The 25,036-nt window shown below is 36.6% G+C and overlaps 1 protein-coding gene across 3 annotated transcripts in view; it reads right to left on the bottom strand.

Annotated features, from left to right (window-relative positions):
* Window positions 1-2,471: 2,471 nt before the first annotated feature.
* cep131 (centrosomal protein 131) overlaps window positions 2,472-25,036 on the bottom strand; it is a 30,923-nt gene continuing 8,358 nt past the window's right edge. For 2 of the 3 annotated variants that reach the window (XM_052112550.1, XM_052112552.1), the window contains exons 13-27: window positions 24,370-24,561; window positions 24,107-24,244; window positions 23,834-23,959; window positions 23,474-23,590; window positions 22,953-22,982; window positions 19,216-19,318; window positions 18,547-18,748; window positions 13,599-13,706; window positions 12,888-13,005; window positions 11,946-12,020; window positions 8,788-8,930; window positions 7,509-7,686; window positions 5,523-5,719; window positions 4,131-4,191; window positions 2,472-4,006 (exon numbers count right to left, since the gene is read on the bottom strand). In XM_052112550.1, coding sequence (XP_051968510.1) covers window positions 3,935-4,006; window positions 4,131-4,191; window positions 5,523-5,719; window positions 7,509-7,686; window positions 8,788-8,930; window positions 11,946-12,020; window positions 12,888-13,005; window positions 13,599-13,706; window positions 18,547-18,748; window positions 19,216-19,318; window positions 22,953-22,982; window positions 23,474-23,590; window positions 23,834-23,959; window positions 24,107-24,244; window positions 24,370-24,561 — 1,860 coding nt within the window. In that variant the 3' untranslated portion in view covers window positions 2,472-3,934. The remainder of the gene's footprint in view (window positions 4,007-4,130; window positions 4,192-5,522; window positions 5,720-7,508; window positions 7,687-8,787; window positions 8,931-11,945; window positions 12,021-12,887; window positions 13,006-13,598; window positions 13,707-18,546; window positions 18,749-19,215; window positions 19,319-22,952; window positions 22,983-23,473; window positions 23,591-23,833; window positions 23,960-24,106; window positions 24,245-24,369; window positions 24,562-25,036) is intronic. The other variant, XM_052112551.1, reaches the window with a different exon arrangement.

The raw sequence follows: 25,036 nt of genomic DNA, 5'->3' as shown, positions 1-25,036 counted from the left end.
CTTAAATTGTATATATATTCCTTTACCTGACCTGCATTTTATGCATTTGGCAGATGCTTTTTTTCCAAAGCGACTTACAGTGCAATTATTACAGGGACAATCCTCAATGAGCAACCTGGAGTTAAGTGATTTTTATTTAAAAATCACAGTTACAGTAAGGCAATTAGAATGGAAATGAGTGTCATTGTGGGCTGAAGCACATAACTGGTAAACAGAAGGTTCCCAGTTTGATTCCCACAGACACCACCATGTCTGTGGGAATCAAACTGGGAACCTTCTGTTTACCAGTTATGTGCTTCAGCCCACAATGACGCTCATTTCCATTCTAATTGCCTTACTGTAACTGATTTTTAAATAAATAAGGGACGAGTCAAATATATTGGACAGCAAATGCCTTCGAGCTGGTAAACTTGTATTGAAGCAGGAACATTCCTTTAACTTTTTCAACATATTGAATCACCCTTTTAATTTTAAATAGCCTTGTGATGCAACAGTTGAATTATTTAAAACCACAAATATTCCATGTAGTCTCTCAAAAACCTCATATTAGTAATGCAAGTACTGAATTTATTTATTTTTGTTTAAAGTAGTTTAAGATGAATTATAGCATGTCACACCACATGATACTGCTGATGAAACTGCTTGGAATTTCATGTCAACTAATGAAAAGTCTTTAAGGCTTTTTAACTAAAAGGTGTGTCTTCAGACACTTTTTATGAAGATTTCAATGCATTCCACTGTTTGGGTAAATGTTGAAAGTTCACCATCATCAAAGGACAGAAAGTTTACATTAAACAAGCTTTAAACATAATGAAAGGAGCTGAAAGAAAGAGAGATTTGTTGAATATTTTCTGCAGGGAACACAAAAGCCTAACATAAAAAATGCACCAGACGATAGCAGATGCAAAGCTGTGTGGAATGGCAAATTAACTGAGTGGTGTTAAACTTGGTCACTCTTAAGGGGTGGAAAACTGAGATGAAGTGATCATGTAATTGTTTGTTTTGTGATTTGGAAAAGAAAAACAAAAGTCAGCTAATTCATGTTCAAGATTTATTTACTTAGGGAAATAAAAGAAAACTATTCATTTTAATAAACAAAACACAGGACGTGGGTAAAAGAGTCAAATTAAGAGCTACATGTTAAAGGGTTCATTCAATTTACAAAAAAATAAGACATGCAAAAAACAAAATACCCCCAAAAAACATTACAAAAACAAAAAATGAGGAAATATAGGAGTGGTTTGAAGGCAAAATGTTACCCAAACATTGCGACATTAATTAAGTTTATCATTTATGAAAGGCCAGAGTAAGACGGCGACCAGCGCTTGGCTATTAAAGACCACACACACAAAAGAAGGGTTAATTGGCACGAGTGGGATTGACACGCACAGCTCAGGACCAGCATCTGCTGCCAAAATGGACTTCCAACCTTCTCACAATGCATTTGAAACATTCTCAGAATGTTTTTAACATCATGAACCTTACACTGGGGTTCTAATCAAATCTATCCAACTGACCTTGGATGCACATAAGTGTGATATCAAGAGGTGAGTCATGACCACACTCAAGACATGTGTGGCGTGGTTCCATTCAGTAAGTAGGCGAATCAAGGAAAATCTGACATTCCATATCCGTCAAACAATGGTACAACAAAGAGGTAGGACACAATCAATTTCAGTCCAAGGGGTGGAAAGTTGGCTTTTGAGAAGTCAATTAGTTTGAACTAGAATCAACTTCTCTGGCAAGAGTATTGTTTTGGATAAAGAGAAGAGTTTAAGAAGAAGGTATCCAATCAGAATAAACATCTGGGTCACGATAATAGGGTGAACATTTCCTCCCTTTCTGGGTTGTGCTTTTAGCATTGACTCAAAAAGGTTTAGAGTTCTTTTGTAAGCTGTTAGTGTGATACTACCTTGTTGAACCAACAATTAGTTTACATAAAAAAGAGAAACGGGGAAGTAGAAATAGAAATGACTTCATAAGAAGAAACAATGGAGACCAGTTCTTCCCCATGCAATTCATTTGTCTCGGCTCCTCTCTTGGGTAGGTCGCTTGGTATAGATTGAAAAGAGAGAGTGAGAAATTGACAGGCTGTGACTGTGCTTGAAACAACAGCATGAATACCAGCCATATAATTCTCCCCCGGCTCAACAGGATTTCAGTTCCTGGATCAAAATCTTGTGTTTGTTCGAGAACAAAATTCCTGTCAGAGAATCCCTAATTTAACCATAGGCAAGTCCTAAATTCGGAAGTATGGGTTGATAACAATGTTAAGTCATCCCCAACAATGTCCTAACCAGGGGCGATACGACAAGTGTCCAGCGATTTATCCACACTTAATGCAAAACTGCTTCACAGCTTGACACAATTACAAGTAAATAGTATTTTTTTATGTTTTATATATATATATATATATATATATATATATATATATATATATATATATATATATATAAATTTAATGTCTGATGTTGAGCATGATTTTAGTAGAAGAGGTTACCCAACGCAAAGTCTAAGAAACAAAAACCAAGTGTCGATACCACTCGTCACTGTCGCAGATGGTTAGTATAAAAACTCTAGGAAGTGAAAGCTTGCTTGTTTCATTATTGCTTATCTTATCATCTCCATTCTGTCAAAAAACCTTCTAAAACATCTGTCCTATACCTATGCTGTCATCATTCCCTGACATCTGAAAGAGCTGAGCTTCAATGAGTGCTGTGAGTGAGCACGTTTGGTTGTCCTTGGGGCTTCTAGGACATCTCCTGTAATTTAGAAATAGCCCTGAGGGGCACCAGGACAAAAATCCATATGCAGCACATAAAAAGCCAGGGGAGTCTAGGTGTAGTTGCATGTGTGTTTGTGTATTGGAGGGGGGTAAGTGCTCTCCTTTTTAATGTGAAGTTAACTTCTCAGGAATGAGATTTCAGAACCTTTGCCTGTACCACCTCTCCTGTCCACTGGAACCTCCACTCATTTCCCTCCAACATTGGACAGAAAGGGAAGTGGGTGTGTAGTTACAGAAACATCTGGATGAACTTACTGTAGATGCCTTTTTCCAAGGTTTTCCAATTCTTTTTCCACAAAACATATCCAGGTCACCAAAAAAACAAAAAAACAAAGCAAAAACAAATCACAAGAAAAAATAAATAATTCATATTTTGCCTAAAACATTTAAACCTATATTTAGGATCATTAAGATTTTTTGGATTATGACATAATTGAATGGCAATGAAGCACATATCCCATTCAAATAGTCATTACCGCACATAATGAATTCGTAAGTTTAACTTTTGAGATTTTTTTAAATTCTCATAATTTTCAATGCCAATTCTTTTTACTGCAATACGATATGACTGTATTTCAGTACAAAATTACAGTAATACAATGCATTTTTTAAATCAAAATAAATTAAAGGTAAATTCACAACAAATACTACCAAGATGTATAAATACTTTACAATTCATTTAATATATCATTTTCTTCCCGTTACATTAATGATTATTTTTTTTGGCAAATTTTGAGGAAAAAGAGCTGAATTGTGATAATGCTACAATTCCAAAAATCTTAATGGTCCTAAACATAGTTTTTTAAATAAATAAATAAAATTAAAAATAGTCATATCCATGCAAGATAGACACACAAAAGTCTCCAGGAATCCTAACAGAAGATTAAATTCCTCTCTTATTTTGCCCTGTTCTCATGGGAATGCCACAGGTTGCCGTTCTTGATCAGAAGACTGGTGGGAACCATCCACCCCTCTTTCAAGTCTCCGTCCAGAATCCATCAGTTCATCCAAATGACCAAAAGCAGAAAAATGTAACCAGACAGGAATATGGATAAAGAGATTTTTTTCTTTGTGCAAGTGGACTGTATGATAGAAGGGAAGGGGTGGTGGGGGGAGGAGCTCTCAGGGGCTGATGCACCAACATGTCAATCATTTCCCTAGCAGCTGTTTCCTCTGCTGTTCCAACAAAGACTCGAGATGATCTGCTCTCTTCAATGCAGCCTGAAAGACAGATGAGAAAGAGATAAATTAGTCGCGAATCAAAATACTCACAAGACGGTTATTGCATTTATTGCAAGATATAACAGACAAAGTAATTTATCAGATCTCTCATAATATGCCATACCTCATGTTGCTTCCGCAGATTATTAACAGTTTCTTCCTTCTTGAAAATGGCAGATTTCACTCTAGAAAAGGTAGAGAGAACTGTCATTGTGGTTGAGCACAGGAAGTCAATTCAAACTTGTAATTGAACACCACTGCACCATTTAAAAGGAACTAAAAGAAAAATAGCGTATTTTCCCCAAATAGCATATTTTATTTTTTTATAGTAGAGGTAACTCATGATACTGTATCAATATTTTATTACCAAAATAGATTGCTTTGTTACATTTTTACAGTCTCCACCACTCTTTACAACAAGGTTGTATTTGTTAATATTAGGTTAACTACATTAGTTCACATGAACTGATCATTTAGAGCACTTATTAATGTTGGTTAATGTTCATTTCAACATATACTAATACATTTTTAACATTGAAAGATACATATGTCAGCATAGGTAAATGTATTATGAACTAACACTGAACAATTGTATTTTCACAACTTAACATTAACCGAGATTAATAAATGCTGAACAAATATGTTGTACATTATTAGTTCATGACACCTAGTGCATTTAGTCAGCCGGCTGTTATCCCAAAATAAACCCTGACAGGGTGATCAGGACTTGTGATCATGGTTTTGTATCACCCTGAAGGGGCTTATTTTGCAAAAACAACTGGTTGTCTACATTATCCCGCTTATTACATGGTCACTAACCAAATAAACAAATAAATGAACATAAAGCATTGATTTGCATTGGAATTATGTAAATAAGTGAGAAGAAATAAATCACTGAACAGCTGAAATCCGTTTTGTTGGTGTTTATTTTGTAATTAATGTCAGACTGCTAATTATGCATCTTTTCACAAGACTGCTTACCACATAAATAAATAAAAAAATTAACATGAAACAATTGATTTGAGTTTAAATTATTTTATTAGCTTACTTGTCGAGCACAGTGATTTGCGTAGCAGTGGAGAAGAATACCCAGGTGAGCGGTCTAATACGTTTATGTGCGGTTGTTACTGAGCAATATCAGACCACTAGATGGCGCCACTGATTAATCATAAACTATGTTTAGGACCATTAAGATCTCTCATCATGCAAATTAGACAAATAATGCAAAACTACCTTTAACTCTACAATAAAAGCAATTTGCTAGGTACAATTCCAGAACTTGCGGGTCGTGTCTGGCCCCGAAAAACCATTTACAAAACAGCCACAATTGCTGAATTGGCACCTCAATTATTCCCATTCAACCAAAATGCAAACTCAAAACAAGCCAAGTATATATGTTTATAACTTGTTTCTTTAGACTGCAAGAGTTTTGTGTAATAAACACGTTAGAGCCAAGGTACGCTATTCCAGACAATTTCACATCTAGCCTCATCTTCTTCCTCCGGACCTCTCTCACCTTTGGTGTACCTCCACGAGCTCCTCTTCTTTCTCTCTGGTCACTCGCTCCACCTCTAAGCGGAGTCGTGCCTTGGCATCTGATACCTCCATCTTCATCCTCCTGTTTTCTTCCTCCGTTTCTACCAGTCGCTCCGCAAACTCCTGTCTGATCACCTCCGCCAAGCTGCGGCGCTCCTCTGATAATTTATCACGTGACTGTGACCCACACCATGAAAAAAAGAGAGAGACAAAGCTTTTGTAAGTTGACTTGAGAGGAACATGAGAGGAAAAACAGGCCTTAAAGGAATATTCAGGGTTCAATAAAAGATAAGGTCAATCGACAGCATTTGTGGCATAATATTGACTAAAACAAAAATTATTTAGACTTGTCCCTCTTTTTATTTAAAAAAAAAAGCAAAAATCGGGGGACTGGGTGGCTCAACGAGTATTAAAACTGACTACCACCCCTGGAGACGCGAATTTGAATCCAGGGTGTGCTGAGTGACTCCAGCCAGGTCTCCTAAGCAACCAAATTGGGCCAGTTGCTAGGGAGGGTAGAGTCACATGGGGTAACCTCCACATGGTCGCAATTAGTGGTTCTCCCTCTCATTGGGGCACGTGGTAAGATGTGCGTGTCTCACGGAGAATAGCACGAGCCTCCACATGCTGTGAGTCTCCGTGTTGTCATACACAACGAGCCACGTGATAAGATGCACAGATTGACGGTCTCAGAAGCGGAGGCAACTGAGACTTGTCCTCCGCCACCCAGATTGAGGTGAGTAACCGCACCACCACGAGGACCTACTAAGTAGTGGGAATTGGGCATTCCAACTTAGGAGAAAAGGGGATAAAAAAAAAAGAAGCAGCAAAAATCGAGGTTACAGTGAGGCACTTACAATGTAAGTGAATGTGGCCAGTTTTTGGAGGGTTTAAAAAGGCAGAAATGTGAAGCTTATCATTTTATTAAAGCACTTACATTAATTCCTCTGTTAAAACTCATGTATTATTTCAGCTGTAAAGTTGTTTAAATGGTCATTTTATCACACTAAAATCATGTTTACACGCATATTGTTTGTGTCTTGTGTCTATAGTTTTGAAACAGTGAGTATTTTAACGTAAAAAAAAATTGGCCCCCCATTCAATTACATTTTAAATTCTTCTCTCTAACCCAGATCAGGCCATCTGTTTGCATTCTGATTTGCAATGCCCACATTTCACAATCCAATACATTCCTGGCAGATCAAATCAAGTCCTTATAAATTTTAATAATCTCATTTCACTCGAAAATACACCACAATCCAGAGGAACAATGGGTTGTGAACGTAGTTTCCTCTTGACTTTAAACACTGTGTATCAGCTGACCTTGTGTGTTTGAATGTACTATTTGCTTAGCTTTATCACTGAGTGCATGTTATGTTATCTATTCTTACTTGTTCTGCACACTGAAATTTACATTCAGGTGTTCAGTTAAACAGAGACAGTTGAAGGTCAACCAATTTATCACACCTCAACAGGAACAAGCTTGCATATAATACAGCTTTATTGTCTGATTTCTGCAATGTCATATGGCAGCATAAGAGAAACCTTAACATGTTTCTTGTGACACTTACTGAGTGTGTTGCACATGGATTAGGAGTATTATTTTAATGCATGAAAAATGCAACATGGTAATTCAGTGAACATTTTTGAGTGATGGCGCAAACAAGTAATTAAATCAGAGTTCTGAATACATTTCCAGAATAGACTGTTTGAATTGATTTACTGAAATTATTTGAACTTCCCAACTCTGACAGGTTCTTTGCTACAGAAGATTAAAACATCTCACTCACTCACATACTCGCAAAAAGAGATTGTGAAACTAGTCTGATGACATACTTCATGAACGATATAATGTTTACTTATGGAAAATCTTGTGACATACAGTGGAGTCTGTAGATTCATGAGGCCATTATCCACTTTTAATGACCGTGGACAAATAAGGCAAGGTCCCCATGGCGATGGTTACCTTGGCGAGGTCGCTTATTTCCTGCTCTCTTTGTCGTAGGAGTGACTGCAGGTGAAGGAGTTCGCCTTCCATCTCACTCTGTTTCTCTCTCATTTCCTGCTGTTTCTGCAGTGCCGCCCTCTCCGAATGCTCCAGATCTCGGAGCTCTGCCTCATATTTCTCTCTTACACGCTTTATTCTGTACACAAACACACAAATACACACCCACTATAAATTTGCATTCGGCTCTCAAAAACCACAGACCATCTGGCAAATGTCTGGAAGAATTTCAATGATTTAAATGTAAATGGCCCATATTGCACAAACCCTGGCTGCAAAACATGTGTGAAAAGCTCAATATTTTGGGACCACAAGGCTCTCATCTTTGTCAAAACCCTGCTGAAAAGACCAGGATGGCTGTTAACCAGCATTTGTTGTGTTTTGGACGCTGGTCTTCTGCAGGGGATATTGTTATGCAGTACATTTTCATGTCCCTGTCATATATATCATAATATATCGGATAAAATATTTCACTCACAATTTAAAGATTTGTATTATTATTTAAAGGTGTAAATCAAATGAGTTATTTAAGTATTTTGGTCATTTTAAAAGTTTTTACTATGTCCTCAATTTCAATTTCCATCCTATAAAATTTTGTCATAAGCATTTAACTAATAAACTAATAAAAGAAATCAGCAGGGCAAACATTATTAAGTATTAGTCATTGTTTTAATAAATTTAGTTGTTTTTTTGGCATTGTTGGTTTGTCTCAACAAACCACGCTAAAACATTTGACAAAATTACATAACCAGTATGATATTCAGGTTCATTTCAGGTTGACTGACACCCTCATCATATAGCTACCTCTCAATCCCTCACTGAGCAATGGCAAACTTTAGCTCTTTATTTCCATCCTGTTATGCATTGTTTATTTTCTTGCAGTTGTAAAAATCAAATCACAATTAATATGGTATCTGGTTTTAAGTTTGGTTAATATAACCTTTTATATAAATACTTCCTTAAATTACCAAAACATTATTTTTACAGAGCTCAAAAAGGAATAAAAGGAATGACCCTATCGAATGCTAAACCAGAAGCAGACCAGCCCAAACCAGCATTGAAATCCATGCCATTGAAATCCATGCCAGTTGGTCTTTTCAGCAGGGAAATTGGTGGCACATACTGATCAGTATTACAAAATTACATTTACTAGATATTGCATGAGCCATACAGCAACATCCTGTGCCATCCAACTCTCTACAGACACATATGTTCAGGTTAACAGGAAGAGGAAACAAACCGGCTGTCAGCTGATCTCTCAGACTCCTCCCTCGCCCCTCTGGTCTCCTCCTCTAGTTTCTGAATGGCCAACTCGATCTCTTTGTCTCTTCCTCGACGCACCTCATCTTTCAGCTCCCTCTCTCTGCTCAGCAGCCATGATTCCTGTGAGAGGAAACACATTTAGAGATTACAACAGGGACCAGTTAACATAACACACACACACAAACACATGAATGAACGCTAGTCATACACCTTCAGACACTTTGTTTACATAGAGATATTTGTCCGTAAAACACTGGTTTGACCTTGTGTGTGTGAACACACTGAACCTGAGAGCTATGTGAACTAAGATCACAGCAAAGTACTCCGATATGATCTTTTCCTCTTGCTGGCATTAGATGGAAAGACCATTGCCAATTAGTCCACACGCTAGTGAACGTAATCAAACTGTACATTATAATTAATTAAAGGAACAGTCCAGCATTTGTGACAATGTTGAATGCCACAGAAATAATTTTGGTAAAGGTTACCAAAAGATGCTTACAATGGAAGTGAAAGGGGGCCAGTCAATCAGTCCATAAACATTCAAATAAATAGTTTTAGAAGTACAGCCACAAGATGTAAACATAATACATTAACTTCATTTAAGTGTGACATGGTTTATAGAATCTAAGCTGCAAAAATTATGGTCACCATGAGCATGCTAACATCTGAACACTCATATTTGCATATCAATGACTCATGATTAACCGTGTGAACTATACAGGTTTGTATAGTTGAATACGTTAAAGGAACGTTCCAGATTCAATACAAGTTGACCTCAATCGACAGCATTTATATTGTAATGTTGATTTCCCAAAAAAATATTTAGACTCATCCCTCCTTTTCTTTAAAAAAAAAAAGCAAAAATCTGGGTTACAGTGAGGCACTTACAATAAAAGTGATCGGGGCCCATTTTTGAACGTTAAAATACTGTTTCAAAAGTAAAATTATTAGACGAAAACAATATGCTTGTAAACATGATTTTTGTGTGATAAAATCACTTGTTAACCTTTTCTGTGTTAAGTTATTTCAAATTTTACAACTTCATTGCCATGACAATGTAATGTCAACAAACAATACAACTCTAAATTGATTTAAAAATTATGATTTAAACAACTTTACAACTGAAATAATGCATGAGTTTTAACAGAGGAATTAATGTAAGTGCTTTAATAAAATTATAAGCTTCAAATTTCTGCCTTTTAAACCCTCCAAAAATTGGCCACATTCACTTTCATTGTAAGTGCCTCACTTCAACCTTGATTTTTGAAAAAAAAGATTTGAAAGAAAAGGAGGGATGAGTCAAAATAAATTTTTGTGGTAAACAACATTACGTCAGAAATGCTGTCGATTGAGTTTAACTTGTATTGAAGCCTGAGAATTCCTTTAACATTAATGCTTATAAACCAACATGAACTAACAATTAATATTAGTATATTTATAAATTAACATTAACCAAGATTATTAAATACTCTAAAATATAACGGTTCATTGTTAGTTCGTGAGAATTAATGCATTTACTAATGTTAACAAATACAACCTTATTGTAAAGTGTGACCAGAATTCCTTATTTATATGGTTCTTGGGGAATAAAGTCTCAATATTTTCTAAAGTTTATCCTTAACAACTCTTTGTAATAGGTAGTACTTATGTCTGAGATTATCCGAAAGAGAATGAAAGTGTAGACACTGCGACAAAGTCATCTGTATCTCCCAGTTATCAAAGAATCAAAATGTTTTACAACATCTCATCTCTAAATTGCCTCAGCTTTATGTACTTAAACTTGCCTATCACCAAACATTATTCGTGAAAACACAAACTAAAGAGAAAACATACATTTGGTTCATAAATCTAAGACACTCACAGGTGATTGCTTCTCGAGCATGCGTTCTCTCTTTGCAATCATGGGTACATACAGTACTGTGGATTAGGGCTGAAACAATTAGTCGACGTAATCGACAGCAACGGAAATAAAAAAGTGTCGACAAAATTTTTTTTTGTCAAATAGTCGTTTGATGTCATTTATCATAAAACGAGATTATATGAAACTAATGATGACGTGCGAGAGCAGCACTGCAGCTCGCAACTGTTTGAGGAGAGGAAGAATTACACAGCTCACAGTCCAGCTGCACGCTCAACTTTCACAGCTTCAGGTGATGTAGATCACAATGTATAAGGGTACAACATTTTTACAAAAATACAAAATAAGTAAATACAGAATCACTCTCGTTGTGGAATAAGTGGAGCTGGAGCTGCCGCTCCGTTCTGCTGAAGCAAAACTTGCGCGTCGTGTATCTTTAAAGGAAACACCCTGGCTTTACATCTTTAATGCAGTTATATTTAATGTGTTAAAACTTTATTCAAGTTCAAATAATAAGGATGCAGGTCATGTAAATAACTGCAAACTCTGAAACTGGCATTTCCCTGTCAGTCAGAACCTCTTCTATGAGTTGCGTGAAGAGTCCCGATCTAAGGGGGAGAGATTGAAACTGCACCCGGTTGAGGCGTACTCTGTCACGGGCACACGCTTAATGCAGCTAGATTATAACGTGATGGCTCGCAACTTATTGAATCATAATACAGTATGTGTCACTGTGCATTTCTTATCGTGAAGAAAATTGTCAATATGCAGCTTTATTAATAAGAGAGAGTTTGTTAAGTGAAAGTTTCTTGAGTTAAAGATGGATTAAAGTCAACAAAAATGTTCTCCCCATTATACACTGCAACAAAATACATTTTCCAATATAAATATCTAAAAATCCTTTAAAAAAAGATGCATTCACCTGAGAAGCAACATATACGATATTTAGACTTGCGTTTAGAGAATAGATCTTGAAATTAAGTATATTTTGTCTTTACTGCACTCTCAGAAGTATAACCGGGTAAAAAATACTCTTATATACAAAATACACTAACTGTATATTTAAGATACTTTCTCTTAAAGCAAGTGTAAATATCTTATATGTTGCTTCTCAAATAAAAATATTTTTTAATAGGATTTTAAGACTAAGGATTTTAAGACTATTTTAAATGGAAAACAAGACAAAAACCTAATATGTACACAAGAAAACAGTATATAAATTAAGCTCAAAACACATTATTGGGCAAACACACACAAAAAAACATGCAGATTACCTCTTTTTTCATATAATTTTCTTCCCATGTCTGTTTCTCAATCTCAAGTCTTTCCTTCAGGGCCTTTATTTCAACCTAATAAAACATACATTGCAAACACACACACACACACACACACACACACACACACACACACACACACACACACACACACACACACACACACAAACACAAACACAAACACAAACACACACACACACACACACACACACACACACACACACACACACAAACACACACACAAACACACACAATTAGTATAGTAACTAATCAAAATGTATGTGATGAGCCAACATTTTTTATTTACACAGAAACCTCTGCAAACATTACACCAAACACATTTTGAGTTTTATGCCATATAGGAAGAAGGAAAGTCTAAGTTTCTCAAAGCTAGAATTATTATGTTTCTATTTTGAACTGTTCTCTAGATATACTCATTTAAATGTTTGTTGATACAATAATTTAAATGCTCTTTACATTAGTTTAGTGCATAAAACTCAAAAAGTGTCTTTGGCAAAAGTGACTCAAAATGATAAAGCAGGTCACATATGTACAAAGAGAAACTGGTGGTAAAAAAGGAATTATATATTAGGAAAGAGGAAATAAGTGCTACCAGACAGCATGTCATTATTAATCAAAAAGACATTTCCTAATAAAAGATTATTTTTGATAGGATACATTAAAAATAGCTTCTGTGAGCTGACCCTGGGCATTTTGTGGGCATAACCCACAAAAGGCTAGTCAACCAGCATGGTCTTTCTGATTAAGCTGAAAAAAAAAATCACCTTTTGTTTTCACACATAAAGTAAGGCATGTGGGTTTGGAATGACGAGGATCAGTAAAAAATGATACAAGTTTCATTTGTGGGTTAACTAATCCTTTAATGATCATTGAAAAAACTGTTAATGTGTAACAATATGACTAATGGTGTGCATGTGTTACCTGGTGTCGCCTCTCCTGCTCTTCTCTGCTCTTCTCTAGCTCTTCTCGAAGTGCTCTTCCAGCCAGAGAGCTGTTCTCTTCAAGCTGCTTCCTTAAGTCCTCTAGCTCAGCACGCTGCCTGTAAAGCACAAGCACACAATATATTCTTTGACTTTCATTGCATCTCATTTCCATTCAATGAAAGTAAAGGGAGACTGAGGTAAACATTTTGCCTAACATCTCCTTTTGTGTTCCACAGAAGAAAGCAAATCAAAGGGGTTTGGAACAACATGAGGGTGAGTAAACAAGTTAAGACAGAACAGAATTTTCATTTTTGGGCAATCTATCTCTTTAAGGCAGTGACATAACTCTCTTTTGGACACTGAGAGATTGTTTGAGGTGAGTCTCATTTCTCCAGATGTGGTGCTAGAAAATCACAGAGATACGTGAGGTATGTGACTTGACTCATGTTTCTCTCCACTGTAGTTGATCCCACCAGCCTGCAGTCCCGGGGAAACCAACCAATATATAATGTCCCAGGAGCGGTGTTAATAAACATAGCTTAAAGAACAATACACGATCCCACAGTTGATGGTGTTTCATTAACAATTGGGAACACGGTGTGTCACATAAAAAATAATTTGCATTATTATTATTATAATTATTATTATTATGGTGCAGGCAGATAAACAGTGATCTGCTCATGAACCTTTACTTGACCTCGAATCTGACCTTGCTGCTAGCTGTGTGAGTCGCTCTTTCTCCTCTGAAACGTCTTTATAGAGTCGTCTCCTCTGCTGCTGCAGTGCGTTCTCCTCTTCCTGCAGCTGTTTCTCAAACCTGAGACACACACAAATCACTGTAACTTTAAATCATATAGAACCCCAAAGTCAAATTTAAAGGGATAGTTCACCCCAAAAAGTAAATTCTGTCAGCATTTACTCACCCTCATTTTGTACCAAACCCGTATTAAAAGGAATGTTCTGGGATCAATTCTATTTAAGCTCAGTCAATAGAATTTGTGGAATAATATTGATTACCACAAAAATTTCTTTTGACTCATCCCTTCTTTTCTTAAAAAAAAAGAAAGCAAAAATCTAGGTTGCAGTGAGGCTCATTTTTGGAGAGTTTAAAGACAGAAGCTTATAATTTTATAAAAGCACTTACATTAATCCTTCTGTTAAAACTCATGTATTTTGTGAGCTTTTAATTGTAATTTTTTTAAGTTAAAGCTTTAGGGATGGTTGGCATTACATTGTCATGGCAACGATGTTGTAAAATTGGCTATAACTTTACCCAGAAAAGTTTAGTAAGTGATTGATTAGAGTCGGCAAGGTGGCCCCACCCACTTGTGGGGGAAAGCAAAGCCCTGTTACCATAGTTACTCATTCATTATCTATGTGAAAAAAGGGGAAACATATCCAATAGATTTGGCTATTTTCACAATGAAAATCATGACGAAAAGCTGTTGTAGTTTTTTGCACTTCAGACAAAGCTAAAAATCCCCAGAACTGATTTTTTATTGCCTTCCATCCAACAAATTTAGAAGCCTAAAGAAGACCACTGTGATCAATGTGTTGAGCTGCAGAGCCATACAGTTCAGTGATCTCAAGACAGAAGTTTACATTTACAATTTACACTTTAATGTTTTGTCATTTGATTGGTATCTAAAACATTCGCCAGCTGAGGAAGTTAAACCTGCCACAGGTGCTGTTGATACAGTTCTACTCAGTAGTCATTGAGTCTGTCCTCTACACTTCAATAACTGTCTGAATTGGTGCAGCTACGAAATCAGACATTTCGTAGAAGACTACAAAGGACAGTTCGGACTGCTGAGCAGATTATTGGTTGCCCCCTGCCCCCCCTTCAAGAACTATACACTTCCAGAGTGAGGAAATAGGCTGTAAAAATCACTCTGGATCGCACTCACCCAGCCCACTACCTTTTTGAACTGTTGACTTCTGGCCAACGCTTCAGAGCTCTGAGCACAAGAACCGTCAGGCACAGGAACAGTTTTTTTTCCCTCTGGCTATCCATCTCATAAATAGTTAAAGCCGCCCCATTGAGCAATATTTATGTGCAATACACAGTTTAAGTCTATTTATATTATCTAACATATCCTCTTCTGCCATTACATACAAAAGAAAGGACTACAAAGGACTTTTTGCACTGTACATAACATACTGTAGTTTTGTACTTTATATGACGGATTTATTTTAGATTTGCACAACGTATGTGTGTGTATGTATGAAGGTGTGTGTCTGTGTGTATGTACGTATATGTATAATTAGATTTTATTTTTTATTATCTATGTCTTGCTGCTCTTTTTGTATTGTTTTTTGTATTGTTGTGCACTGGAAGCTTCTGTCACCAAGACATATTCCTTGTATGTGTAAGTATACTTGGCAATAAAGCTCATTCTGATTCTGATTTGAACTGCTTTGTTACTTGCATTGTTTTTGTTAATGATGTTTTGAAATGATTGCACACATAAAATAGCCCAAATTTAAGAGGTGAAACCTGTAATATGGCTGATGCAATTTCAAGGAACCTTTAATTACTTTTATAATACAATTTACAGCCTCAGCAGCCAATGCAAGTAGGCTCAAATTTTGGTAAGCTTAAAATATCAGACAAAATAAAACTGTAAACAAAAAATCACAAAGAAGAGGGATTCAATAATGATGTGCAGTAATATGCGATATAACAACAATTATGCCTACAATCATAAGCGGTTTTCATTATTGTCTCTTCTTAAAGTACTTTGTTTAACAGTAAAGACTAATGGAGTATACATTGATACCCAGTACCGTGTACCTAAACATTTTACCTTATTAATTAAACACTTTGCCAAATCGAATGGCAGAGGTGGACAAAGTACACAACCCCATTACTTGAGTGAAAGTACAGATACTACTGGTCAAATATTACTTGATTACAAGTGAAAGTTTTTAAGATGGATTTTTACTTAAGTAAAAGTACGGAAGTACTTGGTTTTAAAAGTACTTGAGTATCAAAAGTAAATTTCCCTTTTTATGTCAACGCATTGTATTATTGTTGCATTTTTTTTTAACACTCCTACCCACCCCCACAAAAGCAGCATGGTAGTGTTCTCACACAGCTCTGGCAGTGTGCACACATCTACAGTATGTTTCTACATTCATCCACATTTGAATCAAGCGGTCATTCAAATTGTTGTAAATACAGACATGACCGCGCACTTTGGCTATAAGTCCAGGAAGACTAAAAAAGACAGTTTATGAAGCTGTCTCATACCTATACATGGTAACTGCTCTCTCTGGCTCAGCGGCAGCACCAATGCAGATTTTAAAGTTCCGGTATGATTTTTGTTAATAAACAGGCGAATCGTTATCATTTAGGAAAGAGATTGTGTGGGTGTTTGAATTGAGATCACAACCTTTTTATGATTTAATCGTGCAGCTCTACACATAACTATAGTAATTTTGCAACGTAACAACAACAACAACAAATATATATAGATTTTAAGATATTAACTTATTTAACTCTTAAGCTCATTTACATTTGAATTCACACATTTGCATGCTAACTAACATCATTGTTGAACCTTACCTATGCGTTAGCGGTGTATCCACAAGGCTATGGCAACTTGGTGGGCAAATCCATAAAAAATTATTAAACTGACCATAGTTCATACTGAACTTTAGCTCTAAAGCACAGATCATTTCAAGCTTTCACAAGAAATTAAAAGTTTCCATACCTCAATATGTTTCCGCAGGTTGGACGGCTAGTTTTTGAAGGCTGTGATATGGTTAGTTTTAAGCAAACAAAGCAAATATTTCAAACGAAACGAATGTTTAACATTTTCAGAAAACTGGAATATATTTCTAAGTATGGCCAAGGGTGCGCGCACTAAGCCGAGGAACCACCGTCTTCCATTTTGCCAACTGATCAGTGTTCAAACAATGCTGGGAAATCATTGAACTTTACGACCCATGACCCTACAAGAGTGATTATTGATAGGCTGTCTGTCACCTGCAAAAAACAATCACGTTTTAGAGAAGATTAAAAAAAATTCACTGTTTTTCAAAGCTGCTAAATATTAACGACTTTCTACTCGAGGACCTTGATAGAAATGTAGTGGAGTGAAAAGTACGATATTTGTCTTTCAATTGTAGTAAAGTTAATGTCAAAAGTTTCCAGAAAAATAATCCTCAAGTAAAGTACAGATACTCAAAAAGTGCACTTAAGTACAGTACTCAAGTAAATGTATTTCGTTGCTGTCCACCTCTTCCGAATGGTAAGCACAACATACCCCAAAATTTTGATTCATTAAAGCACCTTTCTGTCATGCTGTTCCACTCTCCCTTTCTTTCTGTTTGGACATTTAGATGTGTGCGAGCGTGTGTGTGTGTGCGTGTGTGCGCGCGTGTGTGTGTGTGTGTGTGTGTGTGTTTTCCAATAGCAGTATCCAAGGATATGTAAAAGCAGGGTCCAAAATGAACTAAATTAATGTACAAATTGCCTTTGGTGAGTAAATGAACAAGATGATTCACAAGTTGGACGGTAACTTTATAGTAATCCAACAAATGTTTCTAAGAATGACTAGGCCCATTTTAAAGGAATAGTTCACCCAAAAATTAATATTCTCTCATTATTTACTCACTCTCATGACATCCCAGGAACGTATGACTTTCTTTCATCTGCTGAAGATTTTTTGTAGAATTTCTTAGCTCTTTTGGTCCATACAATGCAAGTGAATGGGTGCCAACATTTTGAAGCTCCAAAAATCACACAAGTCAGCATTAAAGTAGCCTAATCCATAAAACTCCAGGGGTTAAATCAATGTCTTCAGAAATTATATAATAGGTGTATAAATTCTCCTCCCTGCTCAGTGAATCTCCACTTTAATTTTCACATTCTTCTTGTGTTTTTGGTGATTCACATTCTTCATGCATATTTTTTATTTTTATTTTTTTGCTCCCTACTGGGCAAGGAGATGGATTTCTAACAAAAAAAGAATTTATTGATCTATTTCTCACCCACACCTATCATATCGCTTCTGAAGATATGGATTAAAATAATAGATTCATATGGATTACTTTTATGATGGCTATATGGACTTTTTGGAGCATACAAATGGTGGCACCCATTCACTTGCATTGTATGGACCTAAAGAGCTAAAATATTCTTCTAAAAATCCTTACATGTGTTCTGTAGAAGTAAGAAAGTCATACACATCTGGGAAGGCATGAGGGTGAGTAAATGATGAGAGAATTTTAAGAGACCTATGATTTAAGCGCAGAGCAATGCTATACACATCATATGCACAAAATCAATAGGCATGGCCATGAAGCTATGACATTTTTGTGCAAGCATGCACTAAATCTAGTGACAAGTAGGTTGGTGAAAATGAGCACACAAAGTGGTAATGTGCTCAGTCATGTGCAATTTAATTTTGAGGTTCTTCTCTGGTCATTGCACCGTCTATGTCCTATTGCATATTTCACACGGTCGTTGAGATTAGCAATGCGCCCAGCGCAGTCATGAAATTAGAGCCCATAATCTCACCCTCACTGATGCAAAAGAGGTGAGCAACTGAAATCAAAGACATATAAAAGGTATAAATATATACATATAAATATAAATAAAAAACATTCTGGCTTTATCGGGACATTTGAGTGTACAAAGTTGTGTATACCTCTGCTTGGCCAGTTCTCTCTCTTTCTGGCACTGTTCATCTTTTTCTTTCTCCAACTGCTGTCGTAGTTCCTCACTCTGCCTGACGTAACGTTGGGCGGCCCTCTCGTCTGCCTGAAGCAGCTCTGCCTCATGAAGAACTCTCAGTTTCTTCAGCTCTTGCTTGTGTTTGGAAATTAGCTTCTGAATCTCTGGCTCCAGACCTGAACACATACATGAAAAGAGATGCTTTTAACATTACACAAACAAAATGTCAGTTTGAATTGGGTGATGTGTCCTAAAAAATATGAGCAATGAAAAATTATGCAAATAAAGAGTTAAGGCCAGTGATATGTGGTTTGACCAGTATTGGGAATATCAGGTTTGAATAGTTTGCTTTGAATCATGTTAAATTACCAGTTTGCTCTGTCTGTCTGTAATCCCTGTTGCACATAGTTTAAACAAAGACAGTCAGAGACAGTTCAGAATAATTTTTTTACAATTTTTGGTGGCATTCATCAATTTTGTTTATATTTTTAGGGCACAGAGAGAAATCACGAATTGGCCACATTTCAGTAAATGAAGCCCAAATGCCGGGTTGAAATGGATTGTTGAAGGGTGCTGTTGTCTGGTTCAGATCAGAGATTGGAGCACTGGTCCATACAGACGCTTTCTGTTGGCCTCAACTGACCTTTCACTGTGATCTCCTTGATTTTTTTGGTCTTGTCATCGATCCATTTCTCCCTGCGGATCTTCTCGGTGGCACTCATCAACTCTTTTAATTTCTTTATCTCCTATTTGGAGGGAGAAACAGAAGAGAAAACATCAGAATATCAGTTTAGAGAGAGCCAGGCCACCTTAGCATTTCTTTCATTCAAGTCAGTGACAAAATGATAACAAAACAGGTACACTATAGGACTTGAAACTTTAAATGAAGCCAAATTAGCTTAGTTTTCAAACAAGTTTCAACCAGTGAAAACAGAAATTTGACATTTATTTTATTTAAGACTCAAATTTTTGCAATCCTGGTACTGAAGTCAGGATCTTTCTGAATGCAGCAATTAATCTAAGAAACATTTTTAATTGAAAACATATATATATATATATATATATATATATATATATATATATATATATATATATATATATATATATATATATATATATATATATATATATATATATATATTATTATTATTCCATAAGAGTTTACAGGAATACAGATTTAGCCTGAATTACAAAATCACTCAGTAGCTGGTTTGGGGGAAAATGCAGGTATGTAGTTATAGACTTCCTGTCTATTTTCATAATCTATACACAGTACAGCACAAACGTTTTAGGCACTTGTTATAAATGTTGTGTAGTGAGGATGTTTTCAAAAATAATGCCATAAATAAAATCAACTAACTTTATACAAAGTGAAGTAAACATAAAAAAACTAAATCAATGTTTGGTGTGACCACCCTATGCTTTTAAGATGCAATGGAGGATGTCAGGTCGTCGATGTTCTAGTGTGGATGAACTGAAAGATTTGGTGGCTGAAACTTGCACCACAGGTTTTACAGAAACGTGTTCATTCTATGCCCAGACATTGTCAAGAAACTCTACAAATGAAAGTAAGGCAAACTAAAAACTAAAACACTTGAACTTGTAATCATTAATGAAGCCATTATCAAGTATCCAAATACTTTTATAAATAAAATACTTGTTTTAACTTTAAACAATATATCTGTTGATCATTTAAAATGTAACAAGCTACTTTTTGTTAAATGTTCTACTTGAAAAGTGTACTTATGTTCTCTTTCTTTACAAGATGCAAATTGCTTTGATGTTTTGTTCTCAAAAGCATTTTTAAGTTCTAAATAATTTTTGGAGCCACTGTGTATATTTATATATATATTTATACAAGTAAGCGCACGCATATATATATATCATGTTTTGATGATTTTTTACAATAACTTTGGTAACAGGGTTGATTGAAATGAAATGAATGAATGAATTGTTTAATCATGATGAATTCTGTCACTAATACAATTTGTGTCAAAACTGAGAAAATGCAATGAGATGCTGCAGTAATGTTCGTAATGATGTTACATTCTGGATGTAAAAATGTAAGGTAAGGTTCAATTACATCTATGTTGACAAAGGTAACCACTCTTGAAATGCAAAGTGCCAACCATGATGGTGTGTTGATTGACATGACATGAGTGTTCCATCAAACAAACCCTCAAAATGTTACTGAACAGGTGCGTGTGCCAACATACAGTAGATCTCAAGGACATCATATCATTATTTCTTCTGTGACTCTTGGTATACGGTTGAGATTTCCATTGAGAATCATGGCTGAATTCCAAACTACACACTTGAGCAAAATTATTGAGGACTATGTACAGCTGTTGCCAAAATATTGGCAGTGACATAGGACAAAATGACCAGCTAACATTGTTTCACTAATCATATCAGCAGCACCTGGGAAAGTGTGAACGAGTACTAGTCAGGTGAAATCACTCTATCATTCTGATTGGATTATAAGAGCAGACTGTTTGCTATAAAAGGAGGGAAGAAGTGCTTCCAGTCTTCCAATATTCTTCCAAAGAATATTGCACCTGAAAGAACCATTTACTGGATCATCAAGAACATCAAGGAGAGATGTTCAACTGCAGTGAAGAAGGCTTCAGGACGTCCCAGAGTGTCCAGAAAATGCCAGGAGTCAGCTACAGAATCGTATCACCACCAATGCAGAGCTTGCTCAATATTGGCAGCAGGTTGGTATGAGTGCATCTGCATGCACAGAGAGGCGAAGACTTTTGGACAATGGCCTGGTGTCAAGAAGGGCAGCAAAGAAGCCATCTTTCTCCAATAAAAACATCAAGGACAGACTGAAATTCTGCAGGAAGTACAAGGATTGGACAGCAGAAGACTGGTGCAAAGTTATTATCTCTGATGAAGCCCCCTTCCGACTGTTTGGGATATCTCGAAAATCGATAGTCCGGAGAAGAAAAGGTGAACGCAACCATGAGTCTTGTGTCGTGCCAACAGTGAAGCATCCTGAGACCATGTGTGGGGTTTCTTTTCATCCAAGGGAGTGGGTTCTCTCACAATCCTGCCCAAAAACACTGCTATGAATAAAGAATGGTATCAAAACGTCCTGCAAGAGCAACTTCTCCCAAAGATCCAGGAGCAATTTGGTGATGATCTGTGCATTATACAGCATGATGAAGCACCATGTCACAAAGCAAGATTGATAATGAAGTCTCTGAGATCATTACATTTACATTTTGGATCCGTGGCCAGGCAAAACCTGTGGTTCTCAAAAGGCGAGTGAACAAGCAGAAGCCCACAAATTGTGATCAACTCTGAGCACTAATAAGGCAAGAATGTATTGCCAACAGTCAGGATTTGGCCCAGAAGCTGATCTCCAGCATGCCAGAGCGAATTGCAGAGGTTATGAAGAACAAGGTTCAACTCTGTAAATATTGACTCTTTGCATACATTGAATGTTTTTGGGCACGGCTGTAGAGTAAATGTTTTAGGCAACATACATGTGTAACCATGCAAAACAAGAAAGGAGAAGCTGTATGAATAAGCACTCCTAAATTAGCCAACTGAATTACATATCAGAATAAACACTTCTGCTAATCTTAAAACCTGTTGTGGCGAGCATTGCGGGGCTGAACGGCATCTGGGCAGAGCAAGTGGGGGGGGCAGAGGGAGTATTTAATGAGAGGAGACAGCAGCAGATGAGAGAGAGAGAGATGCACAAAGCTGTCAGTGTGTGTCTGCGTGTCAGTGGGGTGTGTGCTGAAAAGCAAACCTTTTGTGTACTGCTGAAAAAGGGTGTCTTATTGTGTGCGACTGAAAAATGCAACAATAAATATCTGCGTGTTTTGTCAAGCTGGCCCCAGTTTGTTAAACCTGTCATGTCATGTCTGGTTCATATTTAATCCCAAAATCAAAATAATAAACATTGTTAAGACTATTAAGATTTTTCAAACTTTTGACTTAAGTCATTATTTGAATGTCACTTAAGCACCTCTCATTCTCTTAACTGTATAAAAAATGTATATCATTACTATATCGCAAATTATATATATTATTTGTACATTATAGTATAATTTAAATAGTTATATGTTATGGTAGTTTTTCTTGTACTGGCTTTAGTTTTTATACTGAATCTATGTGTACAGTAATTTTTAATGTATTACAGTAAAAAACCTTTTACAGTAATGATAATATAATGAGAATCACAACTGAGAAAAACATTATTCAAAATGTGAATGTGCTTATGCTTCATAAAGTGTATACAGTACGGCTCCCTACAAACAAAAACAGCAGGCCTGTGTTGCATCAGCAGATAAGGAATAAAAGGATGGAAAAATTATAAAAAAAATGAAGTGATGAAGAGTTAGACAGGAAAATAAGCATTACCTCGCACATGGGACCCAAAATTTGCCACACCTACAGGCAGACGCAAGGAAAGAAACAGAGAGAAATGCACAGCACAGGCAGAAAGAAGAAAAGAGAGAGAGAAACAGTTAGCAGTTGCAAAAGCAATGCAGTAAGGGCACGCAACAGCATACACATGTTAAGGCACAGCAACAGAGAGAACCAAGAACCACAACAAAAAACAATGCTTTAGCATAACAGACATAAAATAGATTGATCGCCCTCTAGTGGCCAATGCGTGCTGATGCATAGACTCAGTCATGGTTTCGACTCTTTAAAAACTTTCAAAACGCATTTTTATGTTTATACGTAGATATAGTTTAATGGTTAATGGTATCTGTAATTTTATGAAGGTATCTGTCCATGTGGAGAAAATTCTAAATAAAGACTGGTGAATCAAACTGCTCGAGATTGTATGAATGTAAGAATCATCTCCTCTGCAACCGGTTCAGGGTCAACTTTCTGCACCGAAATCTCGAAAAAGAACTTTAAACTGAACTCACCAGTTCATGTTGCTCTTGCATCTGTGTGATCTTCTTGGTGTACTTCTGATCCACCTGCTTGAGTTCTCCAACCACCTCCTCACAGCGTTCACTCAAGGCCTTTTTATCATCAATCAGCTGAGAGAGAAATTGAGAAATGCACATTTATAAAGCACAACCTAATTTAACAGACTAGAGCGGTCAGACAAAACCAAGAAAATAAAATGTTTGGTATGTAGGAAAATTTCACAAAAACATGTTCAGGTTATATTTCCAGCTAGATATCAAAAGAATGAAAAAAGAGGCTACTTGACCATTATTTTTACGAAAATTAAGCATAATATACGTTTAGATGTAAACAGGGTGTGTTGAGGTTTTTACCTGGTCTATAAATGTCAGGTGCCGTTGTATCGTAGCTTCATATTGCTGTTTCTGTAGCTGAAAGTTATGACTGAGCTCCTTCTCTGTCTCCTTCACATGCCGGATTGTTAGCTCCCTCTGCTGGGCCTGAAGACACACACATGTACCGTTACATTTATAGTCTGAGCCTGGGCTATCTAAGGCCTTGTTAACACCTGGTATTAAGATGCATTTTATCTGTACATTATCCCTTAAATCTAGCTGGTGTAATATGCACATGTGCGATTGTTTTACCAGTGCTGTCTGTAGCATATTGGCAGTGCGTTTCTTCTCTTCCAGCTCCAGTTTGAGTCTCATCATAGAACCAGTGACCTCAGCTGCCGTGGCTGAGGCTTGTTCTACAACTGCGAGATCCTCCTCTGATAACACCACCTAAACACACACACACACACACACACACACACACACACACACACACACACACACACACATATGAAATATACACTGACCCAACCAAAAACCCTTAACTTCAAATGCTGGAGTTGAGTTGGGTTTACCTCTCTGTGTGATCCAGAGGTGACCGAGCGTGGTCTATCCTGCTCTGATTGCTCCATTTCATCCAGGAAGCTCATGATGCTCTGCAGTTTGGCCTCTGACAGCAAGGCACCCCCATCTGGTAGGGCAGGAGTCTGACTCAACTGCCTGTGCCGTTCCACGTTATCAGTCGTCAGGGAGTTAGAGTCTCCATCCTGAGAATACAGATGGGGAAATTGAGACTGTAAAAATCCACAACAAAAACATTTACTCAAAGTTCTATACATAGTATAGAGAGTATTTAAATCTTGTCCTGTACTAATTCTTAAAGCTGAATTTAAGTGAATCACTGTGATTGCAAAAACTTACTAAGTTTAGCTTAGAGCTTTTTTTTTATTTTTTTACCAACATTAAATCAAAACTGACCCCACTGACTTTGGGGCCATAGGAAATGTAATCGATCTTGAAATCATCTTTGTGTCAAGAGATTGCAATGGCAACACGTACAGTGAAAAAGGAGTAAGTTTGGTCTGTTCTCCTCCAAAACTGATTAGATCACTTCAAAAGACATGGATTAAAACACTGGAGTTGTATGGATTACTTTTATGATCCCTTTATGTTCTTTTTGACACTTCAAATTTCTGGTCACTGTTCACAGTAAACGATGAGAGAACTGTAATTTTTTGGTGA

The sequence above is a fragment of the Xyrauchen texanus genome, chromosome 40, assembly GCF_025860055.1.
Source record: "Xyrauchen texanus isolate HMW12.3.18 chromosome 40, RBS_HiC_50CHRs, whole genome shotgun sequence".
In the NCBI taxonomy this organism is placed as follows: Eukaryota; Metazoa; Chordata; class Actinopteri; order Cypriniformes; family Catostomidae; genus Xyrauchen; species Xyrauchen texanus.
Note: the sequence above shows the minus strand (reverse complement) of the source record. Positions and strands in the feature narration are given on the sequence as shown.